The sequence below is a fragment of the Notolepis coatsorum genome (genome assembly GCF_963971535.1).
Source record: "Notolepis coatsorum genome assembly, chromosome: 7".
NCBI classification, from domain to species: Eukaryota; Metazoa; Chordata; class Actinopteri; order Aulopiformes; family Paralepididae; genus Notolepis; species Notolepis coatsorum.
Window position 1 is genome coordinate 118,797,524 of NC_140171.1, and position 14,623 is coordinate 118,812,146.

A 14,623-nucleotide genomic window follows, 5' to 3' on the forward strand; every position below is an offset into this window, starting at 1 on the left:
AGGCTTTTAAGGACCGTTTTGATTTCCGTAGAAAATCTGAACACAGGGTCTGAATTTAGAAGGGTATATACCTCAATCTCATTCAATTGTCTGTTTATCTCAGATATATACGAGCTCTTGTTTTGGAGCACGATACCAGACCCCTTGTCAGCTTTTCTAAAAATTAAATCTTCCTTCTTCATGAGCTCCTTCAGTGCTGCAGACTCCGATTCAAGTAAATTTGGATAAAGATGGGCTTTGTGACTGGTCTCACATAACTTAAGGACATCATTTTGTACTAATCTGCAGAAAGTTTCAACTGAGGGAGGATTGAGATGGGGAGTAAACAGACTACGGGGTTTAAATACTTTTCTTTTAGAGGTGTCTGGCTCTATCTCAGGCCTAGCATCAGCATCATCATCACTTATCAACACATTTTCATTAGCGTATTGAGTTCTCTTATCAAACCCTCTGGCATAAAATGCTTTCAACTTAATATTTCTAAAAAACTTAAATAGTTCTACCTTAGTAGTAAATGCATCCACCTTGCGGGCTGGTACAAAAGATAAACCTTTAGACAGGATATTATGATGTGGGTCGCTCAATAATACATCTGAAATGTTGACAATGTTAGATGTAATGCTCATCACCGGAACCGTGGATTTTTTCCTCTGGCCCCGCCTCGTCTTCCTATGGGTTCTCTCTCCGGTCGGGGCGGGAGCGGAGCGTCCTGCTCGCCTCGAAAAACAGACTGGCTCCGGAGCGGGTATCTGCCTGGCTGAGAGGGCGCCTCGTCGGAGCTCACCGCTGTGGAGGAGGAGTCGGTATGTCGTTGCCTGTCTCTGGGCTGCCAAGTCGGCCTGCGGTTCCTGGAAGGTGGATTGTGGAGCCATGGATACACCATATGTGTTGCGTAGTCTTGAACATCTCTTCTCCTCTTGGCTCTCTTGTGCAGTTCGATGTCCTGTTTATACTTATCAAGTTTCTGGTTCACTGACACGAGCAGTTCGGTCAGTTGGTCAGGGGTTAGAATAGTTTTAATTTCTTCCTCTAACAAGGCAAGATCCTCTCTGACTTTGGCTAATTTAGAGCCTTCATTATCTATGATTAAAAGCAGTAGATCCATGGAACACTTATCCAGAATCGAACACCACTTTTCACAGAACTCAGGTGAATCTCTTCCCAGCGTGGGTTCTTTGTTGATGCGAAGGCCCCTCGGTATAATGGCATCCTGCCAGTAATTGGCCCTATAAATGAAAGGGCATGTTATATGTTATCAAGTTTCTGGTAATTTTGTTTCGTTTTGTATTGTATTGTTTATAAATATTTATTGATGATAGATATAGATATATCTATACATATGTATAAATTATGATTGTACTCTATTTTGATAGGTCATTCATTTAGTCATATTGCATAGGCACACCTGCGTTGTGATGTCATTTCCTGCCGTGTCATTTACCTGCCAGGTGTATTTAATCATCACCTTGAATTCATTTCCAGTGCTAGCCATACCACTGAAGAAGGACATTAGTCCGAAACATGTCTGCTTTGCTTCAGGCTGCCAATTAAAAAAACATTGAACCTGTGAGTGCTGGTCCGGCTATCCTGCTTTGTTATACTGTATTCATGTGATGTATTCATGTGATGTACTCATGTGATGTACTCATGTGATGTATTCATGTGGTGTATTCATGTGATGTATTCATGTGATGTATTCATGTGATGTATTCATATGATGTACTCATGTGATGTATTCATGTGATGTATTCATGTGATGTATTCATGTGATGTATTCATGTGATGTATTCATGTGATGTATTCATGTGATGTATTCATATGATGTACTCATGTGATGTATTCATGTGATGTATTCATGTGATGTATTCATGTGATGTATTCATGTGATGTACTCATGTGATGTACTCATGTGATGTATTCATGTGATGTACTCATGTGATGTACTCATGTGATGTATTCATGTGATGTATTCATGTGATGTATGCATGTGATGTATTCATGTGATGTACTCATGTGATGTACTTACAGTATGTGATGTGCTCATGTGATGTATTCATGTGATGTGCTCATGTGATGTATTCATGTGATGTATTCATGTGATGTACTCATGTGATGTACTCATGTGATGTACTCATGTGATGTATTCATGTGATGTACTCATGTGATGTATTCATGTGATGTACTCATGTGATGTATTCATGTGATGTACTCATGTGATGTATTCATGTGATGTACTCATGTGATGTATTCATGTGATGTACTCATGTGATGTATTCATGTGATGTATTCATGTGATGTACTCATGTCATGTATTCATGTGATGTATTCATGTGATGTACTCATGTGATGTATTCATGTGGTGTATTCATGTGATGTACTCATGTGATGTATTGATGGGTAGTGGGAGCACTGTGAGGACTCTGTCAGGCCTCCGGGGAGTGATAAGGCGACATGGTGTTGTTATATCCACCCATTTAATTTTTTTTCAGCGAGAAAATGGAGGGAAAGTTTAAGTCCTTATCTTCAGAGAGAAAAGCAAGCATTAAAAAAGGATGCCAGGCCCGTCGACAGATCGCTGCATCAGCCGCTAATGTGACTGAACAGAATTCAACGGAGCTGAATGCGATAATGGGCCCTATTCCCGCTTTTCCCTTCATTACAAGGAGGATTCCGTTCTGAGCTGAACGTTCCATCTTCCCTGTGAAAGTCATTACCCGTGACCTCCGCGCCTTTGTTACCCTGTTCCCGTATGGCTTTGCGTCATGTGAAAAGCGTCCGCATGGAGTTAATCCCAATCTTTCAGGGTTTTTATATTAGCATCGCACGGAATTAAACGGCTATTACTGAGCGTGTACGGTGGGATGAGGATGAAATGCAGCGTGTGGTAGTGTTGTGGTCGTTATGGTAGCATTGTGGTAGTGTTGTAGTAGCGTTGTGGTTGTTGTGGTAGCATTGTGGTCGTTGTGGTAGCATTGTGGTAGTGTTTTAGTATCGTTATGGTAGCATTGTGGTAGTGTTGTAGTAGCATTGTGGTAGCATTGTGGTAGTGTTTTAGTATCGTTATGGTAGCATTGTGGTAGTGTTTTAGTATCATTATGGTAGCATTGTGGTAGTGTTGTAGTAGCGTTGTGGTAGCATTGGGGTAGTATTGTAGTAGCGGTGTGGTTGTTGTGGTAGCGTGGTGGTAGTGTTGTGGTAGCGTTGTGGTTGTTGTGGTAGCATTGTGGTAGTGTTGTAGTAGCGTTGTGGTTGTTGTGGTAGCGTGGTGGTAGTGTTGTAGTAGCGTTGTGGTTGTTGTGGTAGCGTGGTGGTAGTATTGTAGTAGCGTTGTGGTTGTTGTGGTAGCGTGGTGGTAGTGTTGTAGTAGCGTTGTGGTTGTTGTGGTAGCGTGGTGGTAGTGTTGTAGTAGCGTTGTGGTTGTTGTGGTAGCATGGTGGTAGTATTGTAGTAGCGTTGTGGTTGTTGTGGTAGCGTGGTGGTAGTGTTATAGTAGCGTTGTGGTTGTTGTGGTAGCGTGGTGGTAGTGTTGTAGTAGCGTTGTGGTTGTTGTGGTAGCGTGGTGGTAGTGTTGTAGTAGCGTTGTGGTTGTTGTGGTAGCATTGTGGTAGTGTTGTAGTAGCGTGGTGGTAGTGTTGTAGTAGCGGTGTGGTTGTTGTGGTAGCGTGGTGGTAGTGTTGTAGTAGCGTTGTGGTCGTTGTGGTAGCGTGGTGGTAGTGTTGTAGTAGCGTTGTGGTCGTTGTGGTAGCGTGGTGGTAGTGTTGTAGTAGCGGTGTGGTTGTTGTGGTAGTGTTGTGGTCGTTGTGGTAGCGTGGTGGTAGTGTTGTAGTAGCGGTGTGGTTGTTGCGGTAGCGTGGTGGTAGTGTTGTAGTAGCGGTGTGGTTGTTGTGGTAGCGTGGTGGTAGTGTTGTAGTAGCGGTGTGGTTGTTGTGGTAGCGTGGTGGTAGTGTTGTAGTAGCGGTGTGGTTGTTGTGGTAGCGTGGTGGTAGCGTGGTGGTAGCGCTGTGGTCGTTGTGTATAATATAGTATCTATAGGTGTTACCAGATATTAGCATGGGTTGCAATTTGATTATTATTGCGATGTCATCACGATGCCTAAAGTATTGCAGTTCTATATTGCAATATATTGTGTTTGATTTTTAATACTGTTCATTTGCAAGAATGTCATTGTGGTATTTTATTAAAAAACCTTTAAAAAGTACTGTAAAGGTATCACAATACAGGCTTAAAGGGGCAGTTCACCAACAAACACATGCATTTAGTTAGACAGTGCAAAACAAATAGGTATTGTTTTTTGGTGAACTGCCCCTTTAAGTGTATCAATGTATTATGGGGAAAAGTATGCCATCTTGAAAGTATCATGATACACTGTATTTCTGTTGTATATTTCTGTTTTGATGTCCTTGTTTAACTTGTCGCTTTAAATGGTCCTTTATGTGACTGTTTTCATCTGATGGTGGCCATAAGCACATCTGATGGTTGACTCGATACACAGAGCCGTGATGATGAGGATACTCAAGGCCTACGGAGTCCCTCCCAATCTACTCCGGGCCATAGGGACCATGCACACGGTACAAGGGCCAAGGTGGTAACCCCAGACGGCAACAGTGAAGAATTTGACATCCTGGCTGGAGTGATGCAAGGGGACATCAGGTGGAGCAGGCACAGGAACTCCTGTGCAGAGTGGAGACGGAGTGCGCCAAGGTTGGTCTTAGGCTAAATGCCAAGAAAACCGAGGTCATAATGTATAACATCCTCCCGGATCATCCACCTCTAAGGACAACAGGATGCTCTGCTCTAAAGGAAGTCAGTGATTTCAAGTACCTGGGCTTGTGGGTCAACTCGTCCGAGCAAGACCTTAAAGTGAGGAAGGCACTTGCGTGGAGGGCTCTGAACGGCATGACCAGTGTGTGGAAATCCAACCTCCCCCGTCAAATCAAGCTCAACTTCATTCATGCAACAGTTGAGTCTGTCCTTTTGTATGGCAGTGAATGCTGGACCTTGAAGCCCACCCTGCAGAAGTCCTTGGATGGGTGCTACACCAGAATGATGCGTGTGGTGCTCAACATCAACAGGGATGAGCATGTCACTAATGCAAACTTGTATGGGGGGTGCTAAAGGTGAGCGATACAGTGGCAGTCAGGAGAATGAGCCTATTAGGGCCGGATTAACGACCGGGTCGTCCGGGCCGTGGCCCGTGGGCCTCTAGTGATGAGGGGCCTAAAAAAAAAAAAAAAATCTATTAAAAAAAAAAAAAAAAATTGGAGGCCCCTCGTCACAAGAGGCCCCAAATTAGTATTATTATTTTTTTAACTTTTATTTTAAAAAATTTTGGAGGCCCCTCGTCACTCGAGGCCTTTTAGAGGCCCCTCGTCACTAGAGGCCTTTTGGAGGCCCCTCGTCACTAGAGGCCCCAAATTATTATATATATTTCTTTTACTTTAATTAAAAAAAAATTTGGAGGCTCCTTGTCACTAGAGGCCCCAAATATTTGTTTATATTTTTTTTACTTTTATTTTAAAACATTTTGGAGGCCCCTCGTCACTAGAGGCCCCACATTTTATTACATTTTTTTTCTTATTTTGGAGATCGATGTCATACTGTGACACTGAAATGAAAACATTCTGCAATCTGTTAAATACAATTTTCATTAATTCATTCATTCACAGACAGTAACACAGGACAAAAACACATTTCAACCCCCTCCCTTCCCTAATTATAATTTTAATTGACATTCACGTAAAAGTAAGCTTACTATTCTAATATTATATTCTTGTCTCCAAAGTGTGTGCATGTTTTTTTTCTTCCTGAGGATGGCGCCATCCCCCCATCTAAACATGATGTGTTTCTTTTCTCTTCTTGATTGATTGATTGAAAACTTTATTAACAGATTGTAGAATGGGTAGAGTACAGTACAGTACAGTACAGCTCAATAATTGTTAAGGGGATGCAGACCAGAGAAAGACTTTCGTCTTGTTCAGGGTCCCCCATTTTCAATTAATCATAACATATATGACATACATGACATACAGATAGACAGTACTGCTACATCTATACATTTATGACATACCAGATTTGCAAATACAGTACTGTTTGTGATACGAAAAGAGTCCAGAAAAGAGAGTATATACATTTGACGTAGAAACTGTACATTGGAGAAGGTTGGGTAGGTGGGGTGGGGTTGGGGGGGTGGGGGGGACTGTACAGGCACGTGCACACATAGAGGCCAAGGGGTGCCTGAGCACCTGCCTTTTTGAGCCTCATCAAAAAAGTGCCCCTTTTGAAAAAAAAAGAAAAAAACGTTTTTTTTTTATTTTTTTTTTTTAACCGTTACGCATATAGACTGCCCTTCCAACTGAAAAATGTCAGGATAGAATCAAAATATTAGGGACAGAGAGAGAGATGCCCCATATTCCATTGCAGTTTGCACGGCCTCCTCCGCGGACCTATATATTTTATGCATAGCGTGGGTGGTGATGATGATGATGATAGAAACCGCTGTGGCGCATACAGTTGAATGCTGGTATTACACTCATTGAGGGACACGAAGAAGTCAAGTCCGATGGGATTTGGGAATCTCAAATACAAATCGGGATTGGAATAAAAAATGCATTTATATTAAACAATACAGAATATACAGCACTTCTTGGGGCTGTAGGGCACTTATTCCCTCCCCCCTGGACATTTATGGAGATGTATGGGCCTTTTAAGTCAGTGATAAAAGTGTCTTTCAAGGATAAGTGAGCTCCTGCATTGATTATTATAGTTCAATATTCAATATTTGATCACCAAAAACCCCCCAAAAAGCATAAAAAGGGGGCCCCCCGCCCGAAAAGGGCCCTTAAAAATCGTGCTCGCGCGCTACGCGCGCTCGGTTAATATATACACACAAGTGTAGTGCCCTTTTCAGCCTTTGAGCACCTGCCCCTCTAAAGTCCTGTGCACGTCCCTGGGACTGTACATTGGAGGTGGTTCGGTGGTTGGGAGGGGTGGTTGGGTGGGGGACACTGTACAAGCAAAACTGTACATTGGAATATTGACAAAACCATACTTGGTCATTTACTGTACATTGGAGGGGGTTGTGTTAGGACATTTACAGGGGCCAGTTTCGAATTGCAGTCTCCCGTAGGTGTTCTTTGAGAGTGTTTTTGAAAGTGGGTAGTGATTCACATTCCTTTACAGCTTTGGGTAGGGCGTTCCACATTGATGTGGCATAATTACGAAACGTGTTTAGTCCCTTGTTTGAGCCGAATCTGGGTTTAACATGATTTGTGGAGCTCCCTCTGGTGTTGTGATCGTGGTATTCACTGACCTTTGGGAAGTATTTTGACATGTACATGGGTACCTTCAATACCTTGGTCATGTAAAGTATCTTGTAGACCAGGCCCATTGCAAGTTGCTGTACTCTGTCGTCTACTCTAAGCCATCCTAGGTTGTCAAAGTGGGCAGGGGTGATCAAAGTCCTTTTAGCTTGGCCCTCAGAGCCCACCACTTCTAAATATTCTATATATTTTTTAAAGTGACATATAAAAACGCCACTGTGCGTGCGTGCACGTGTATGTGTGTGTGGGAGGGCCTCCACAAGAATCTGGCCCAGGGGCCTCTGAAGTCTTAATCTGGCCTTGCCGATGGAGGGCCCGTCCGAGGACGACCTAGATATAGATATGCATACTGTATAGGTGGCCAGTAAGACACATAAGTGGTCATGTTTCATGTCTCAGGTTTATAAAAAAAACGGAAGAAAACAGACTTTGAACCCAAATGTGAGCACCTATCTGTGGGCGAGTGTGGGGTCAAAGCAATGATTGGCTCCTGAGAAGACCGGATGGTTTTTAATGAATTTAACCTTTTTTTTAACCTTCTTCACATGACACTCTGTTCTGCATCAATCAGATATACCATCCTATAGTCACATTTTCCTCAAGGGATTCTAACATTTTGATCTCAGAGGCCCATTATCACCATGTCACCATGACTTATGCCATGCTGAGCCTCTTGTTTATGGGTGTTATAAATTACACTTTGATTGCTTATCACTTTTGGGATAGTGTGTAATTGCTGATTTCAGCAGAAAAGGCGAAACTTCTTACGAGTCATCCACAGGTAGTATAATCATTAAGAATACTTTTCATTGAGTAATTCATCCTGTAGTCAAGTTTTACTCAAGGGATTCTATATTTATAATCTCGGAATAAGGCACATCATCCGTCACGATGTCCGTTAATAGGTATCAGGTCGAGCTCGGCCTCTGTTTATGGGAGCCATAAATAACATGTTTGCTTATCAATTTTAGAGTTTGTGAAATAGCTGATTAGGCAGACAAAGCTTTACTTTTTACGAGTGGTCGTCAGATGGTATAATCATTATGACTGGTTCCCAGCTAGTAGGCAAATTAAAAAGCCAGTGAGAATTACCTTGTTTTCTTGTGAGACCAACGGCCATATGTTTCCATGGTAGGACGCTGGGATTGGCCCTTTAGTGAGTGTTTTGTGATATTTCAATCAGTTAGGAAACCTAAGGAATCCCAACCTGAACATGACATGAGAGCAAAATGGCCGCCGTGTGAATATGGTCAATGCTCACAGTGCATCTTTTCAACTTTGGATACTGTGGTAAATATACAAGTATTTGTGTTAATAATAATAATAATAAAACTTTATTTGTAGCACCTTTCATACAGAAACTGCAGCTCAAAATGCTTCACAACAGAAAAAAGACAGGCATAAAATGAGCACATAAAGTGCAGACATAAAATCACAGTTTTTCACATTAGGCCACCTTGTTTATGGTTTGATTCAGTTTTAAAAATAGACAATAATAAAAAGAGTAAGATAGAATATACAGAGTAAAGAGTAAGATAGAATATACAGAGTAAAGTTGTGCAATAGTGCAGTGTAATAAGTAGTAGAATAGAATAGAAATGAAATGAGCACATAAAGTGCAGACATAAAATCACAGTTTATTTTACAGTGCAATACAAATTTTCTGGATTACTGTTTGCATAGAAAACATGATATATACAAAATAAAAAATTTATGAAGATTATATACTTTCACATTTGAAGCCTGTCAACTTCAAGAGGACTTAATCAGAGCAAGTTAACTGGACCGCATACCAGTTTAACATAACCTTTAATCAGAGCAGCATCACTGGACCACATACCACTTTAACATAACCTATAGAGGTCAATGTATACACAAATGTCATGTAGAATGTGTACTTTTACTTTAGATACTTAAGTAGATTCAATAGCAAATACTTCTCTACTTTTACTTAATTAGAATTTGAATGGAGGACTTACTTTTACCAGAGTACAAATTTATCTGAGTATTGCTACTTTTACTTAAGTAAAGGAACTGTGTAGGCTACTTCTTCCACCACTGTACACAGGTATGAATATGTTTACATATATGGGGGATTCAGAGAATATATTGCAGAGAGCCGTGAGGATTACAATAGATTGGCCTGTAAAGAATACAAAATAAAAATAATAATACTTTTGTGGTTGGCAGGTGGAAGGGTTCTCTCTCTATGTGACACTCTACGATGTATGGCTCAAGATCATATTCATCCATGTCCTCCACTGATTCTGCAGCTATCTTTGCTTGCTTTAATCCTTTCACTGCCACACTACTACGTTAACCGTCTGTAGTATGGTAGTGAAAGGGTTAACCTTCTGTATTGTCGGCAGTGAAAGGGTTAACCCTTTGGTAGTGTGGTAGTGAAAGGGTTTTAAATCAATCACGTTCCAGGTGAGTTCAAGGTACAGCACCCTGATGGCTGCCAAAGTTCAGATACGTGTGTGAGATACCATAAGGAGTTCTTCGAGGTCCGGGACGAGGCACATTTCACCTGCATCTCTGCCGGTGTGTGGAATATGGACAAGGAGAGCCAGAAGTCGAGCAGGAGGCGGAAGGGCCTGAGCGGCCTGGAGAAGACCCTGATCCTGCTCTTCTTAGCCATCACTGGAGTATGCATCGGCTTCGTGGTCGTCTACTTCATGGAAAAGTCAGACTCCTCCACCGATGAAGGAGGTAAGTGTGAAATAGGTTCACGAACAGGCCTCAAATAAGCCTTTTCAGGGGTACTTTGAGAGGTGCTTCGAAATTATACTATTACTCAGCTGATAGAGCTGTGCCCTTCCTGATGACTTGTCGTACAGAACTTGTAAGTCGCTTTGGATAAAAGCGTCAGCTAAATGACTAAATGTGAATGTAAATGTAAATTACGCTTTTATGGAACTGTGCATTACCATGAACGGAACAAATAAAAAGGTAGTTAAATTAATTTAAATTAAATAGAATTCTATCTTATAATTCTCAAAGTCTGTTGTCATCATTTAGAATGTTCAGTTCTCCAAATGGTTTTCTCAAAAGAATAGATTAGATTTGCACCGATTGCATCTGAAAGGGCTGAGGTGCCGGACGCTGAATGATTGACAGTTGCTTGCATATTGCTTCCATAGTGAATCTCATTTATTGAGCAAAATGACACGTGATTTTTAGAAGCCTCTTATTGATCACTAAGCAACGCCCCTCTGCCTCCGCCACACACACACACATTCAACGATTTATTTTCCCAGAGAAATTGGCACCGGCCTTTTTTGCTTGAGCAAACCAGTTGTCAATAAAACCATCTCAAAATGTGTGACTTATTCTGTCTACAGAGGCAAGAGCAGGCCTGGGTTGGTGATCAGTAGGATCTATAAAACCGGATCCTGCTCTTTGACAGATATGCTGTTTGCAGCTAAATGAACACTGCCCTGGAAAAGTTAGTATATTAGTACTAGTACAGTGCTGAAAGCCTTTACCTTTCAATTTGTGGTTTCAACCATGAGCACCATGAATTCTGTATATCTCATACAAAGCAGGGACCTAATGCCTCTCTGCAGAACAATAAAACAGCAAGTCATTAACCATCCATCCCAGTGTTATATTCCAGATATCGTCCCAGGGTCCAGGGGGGACCCTGCTTTTCTTTATCATAGATCCATCAATAGAGACCGTATTAGATCCCCAATTATCATATCATGGGGTATCATTGGAAAGCCTCACTCATTGGCTACAACCCTGTGCCAATATTTTCGAGATCGCCAAATGATTGACGGAGCTAGAGCCCCGAGAGTCGGGGGTGGTAATGTGTACTTTTGCGTACTTTGGGGCACGCCTCACATATCGGCATGTAACTCGAGAACCGCTGAACGGATTTTGTCACCTGAAAGGGCAATCGACAGGCAACAAATTTAATTCGATCTATATATTGTATTAAAAGAAATGCACACCCGAGCCACTAGAGGTCGGCAAAGAATCGTCCACATGTGGGCCCTTGGATGTTAAGAGGTCAATGTTTTTAAATATTTTTTTTTGTAGCCAAGAGTAAAGACCATAACCCTATCAAAAACAGTAGTCAAAGTGTATATTTTAATTTTTACCGATGTTTTATACGATTTATCGGAAATACTAATTTATCAGAAAATGCTAATTATCGGAAAAACCGCAAAAAATGACTAAATCCAGATTCAACCCTGCCATTGGAAAGAGGAGCATTTTTACCTATCCATAGATGTATGATTCGGCCATAATAAGGTCAAGGTCAAGTTCAAGGTCAAATATGAATTTATAATTAAAGTCGATTATCATTAATTACTGTATCTACAAATCATTCTGTTTAATCATCTTCCCGCGGTTCATTTGCTTAGATTTTTTGTACACATGATCTCAATAAGGTGGTGAATGAGCTCAGTGAGCATTTTCTCCTACCCGTATACATTTTTGATCAAAGATGCAAAAATCATAAATCATAATTTATATTCTCCTTTTCTTCATTACAATTTACTCAGCCTAGTAACAGACACAATATTTCTGACACTGGAAATACATACCCCCAGGTCCCTAGATGTTCCTAGATACCAAGAACATGCAAATTGACCTTGCAGAAGTGGAGCAATCTTCCATTTACTTAGGCATGTACCTTTAGGCGAAAACGGTCTACAGATTAACAGGTGCATAGGATTTTCTTTATTAAGTAGTTGTCATTGCATGAAGCTATATAAATTCAAATAAAAAAAAATTATTAAAAGAAAACTGCTGTTGCTACAAACAGTTGTCGAGCAAATGACTGCAATTACCTGATTCTTGCTCTCCTTGGGTCTAATGCGGAAGCTCGCAGACTCGATTCCCCACGAGAAATCCCTTAACAATGGATTGTAATTTAGGCATTCAGCAAAGGGATAATAAAAAAAACAGAATACAGCTCCTTAGAGAACTCCTTTGAGGAGCTATAGAGTGTAGTCCTTTTTTTATAGGAACCCAAGGAGGACAACCTACACTACCATAGGCTTACGGCACCTTATGTGGACACTGTGATACTGTGATACTGTGAATAATGTATATTTCAGTGGATACCGTGATACTGTGAATAATGTATACTCAGTATACTCAGTATACTCAGTAGATAGTAAATTATAACACTACCTCACGCATACTGCACCTTATGTGACACTGTGAATAATGTGAATATTTCTTCAGCTAGTCAGATAGTAAATTATATTGACCATATTGACCAAATTGTTTACACTGCCTGTGTTGTTTTTACTACCTGTACACTGTGTTGTTTACTACCTGTACCCCACTCCCCCCCCCCCCCATGCTGCTATGATGCCTGAATTTCCCCAAGGGGATCAATAAAGGAATATCTTATCTATCTTATCTTTTTAAAGATTTTATTTATAGCATTTTCAGTTTTTTTGGTCAACACGGGACCTTTTGGCCACGCAGGCAGGACCGACAGAAGAGAGAGGGTGAAACGGGAGGAGAAGAAGGGAAGACATGCGGCATATGGCCACCGGGTCGGGGAATTGAACCCGGGGCGACCGCTTCGCGACTCAGCGCGCTATGTGGTGTGCTACTGGAGCGCCCCTATATGAGTGTAGTCCTGATGGCCTTTGTCACAATTAACAATGTTACAATATATTTTGAAAACATTATACACAAGTTAGTTACCTTTAATCGTGCATGTCGTTTTGTGAGCCAGAGAAGTGAATAATTTCTGAGGTATATTTTCATGACAAACCTCAGAGGAAAACTGGATCCCTGGAACACTGTTTGAGGCTATAGAAAGCTTCCTGAAAAGCATTTCATTGCTGTCATTTACAAAGGTGGGGCCCGCATAACTCTAGGCTTACATTTGGTTCACAGTGCCTACAAAGTATTTCGTTTTCATTTATGATAACATAAGAATTACAGAAAATGTCTTTTGCAGGATCTGCAAACAAATCCCCCTCCTCCGAAACTGCGTAGTGCACCTTTCCAAACATGAAGGGTATAAGAATGTTGTAGAGTCCTTTTTTTTTCGTTCTTTATCCTCTCTTTCTCCAATTTTTCTCTGTTTTCTCCCCGTCCCAATTTAGTCATTGTGCCAATTCCCCCCCTCCCCTACCTGTTTGTTGTGCGCATGTTCTCCTACTGGTCGGTACAAGGGAATTCTGAAGTCATCCGCACGCTTCCTCCGACACGCGCGGCGACAGCCAGTGACTCTTTTTTCACCTGGCAGCGAGGACTCTCATTGGTGAAGTGTAACGCGTGGGAGGTCACGCTGCCTTCATCAAGTCCTGCCTCCGCTGAGCAAGCGCCCAGACCTGACCTGTAGGCGTCGCTGTCCACAATGCCAGATTCCCACCTGTGACTTCCCTCCCCCTAACCCAGCCAAACGGGTTAGTATAGCGATCAGCCCAAGCCAAGGCAATGCTGACTCCGGGAGTCGAGACCGCAGCCTCTTGCATTGGTGACGAGCGCAATCTCCGCTACGCCACCTGACCACTTGTAGAGTCCTTTCTTTAGTACAATTCATGTTGTACAGTACATCATAGCCTACTGGTCTGGATACCCGCAGATCCGGCTATAGGTTGCCACTAAATTCATGTACAGTAAAATAATGGGACCACTCCCATTCAGTCTGTACAAAAAACCCTGAAATAGGTATATAAGGTACTCTATAAAATAGAATAAAAGGTAAGAACGAGATATGAATCCAAGATAATGGTGAGGGTGTGATCTGCCAGACAGGTGAGGCATTATGTTATACAACACAATGTACACATCATCATCTACAACATCTTTATTGGATCAACTTTGCCATCCTTCAGCATTGGCTTATCACCCCCTCCTCTCCACTCTCCTATCAGCAACAATAAAGTGAGGACACCTTCACTCTTGCAAAACCACCTGTATTATCCACCTTGAGGTTGAGCGGTTGTCTGGTAATCAGAAGGTTCCCGGTTCAATTCCGGCTCCTCTCGGCAGCATGTCGAAGTGTCCTCGAGTAAGACATGTAACCCCCTAATTGCTCCTGATGAGCAGGTTGGCACCTTGCATGGTCGCCTCCGCCACCGGTGTGTGATTGAATGGGGGAATGTGAGGCATAAGTTGCAAAGCGCTTTGGATGAAAGCTGTTATATAAATGCAGTCCTACTTCCATTTACATTTCAACTGACTCAGCCTGGTTGTCTCAGTCCTGCATGTGATGTAGTTGAGGGAATACACAGATGCCCACCTCTTTTCTCTTGGTATATCAGAAAATAATCCCCTATTAGCCTAATCATTAGACTAACACCTCCACTTACCCACCT

General features: G+C 41.8%; 1 protein-coding gene across 1 annotated transcript in view; it reads left to right on the plus strand.

The window, feature by feature from the left end:
* Positions 1-9,874: 9,874 nt before the first annotated feature.
* Positions 9,875-14,623, plus strand: part of LOC311231736 (cubilin) — a gene marked incomplete at both ends in the record, with an annotated part of 148,654 nt that continues 143,905 nt past the window's right edge. The window contains one exon of the mRNA XM_084318359.1: positions 9,875-10,031. Coding sequence (XP_084174485.1) covers positions 9,875-10,031 — 157 coding nt within the window. The remainder of the gene's footprint in view (positions 10,032-14,623) is intronic.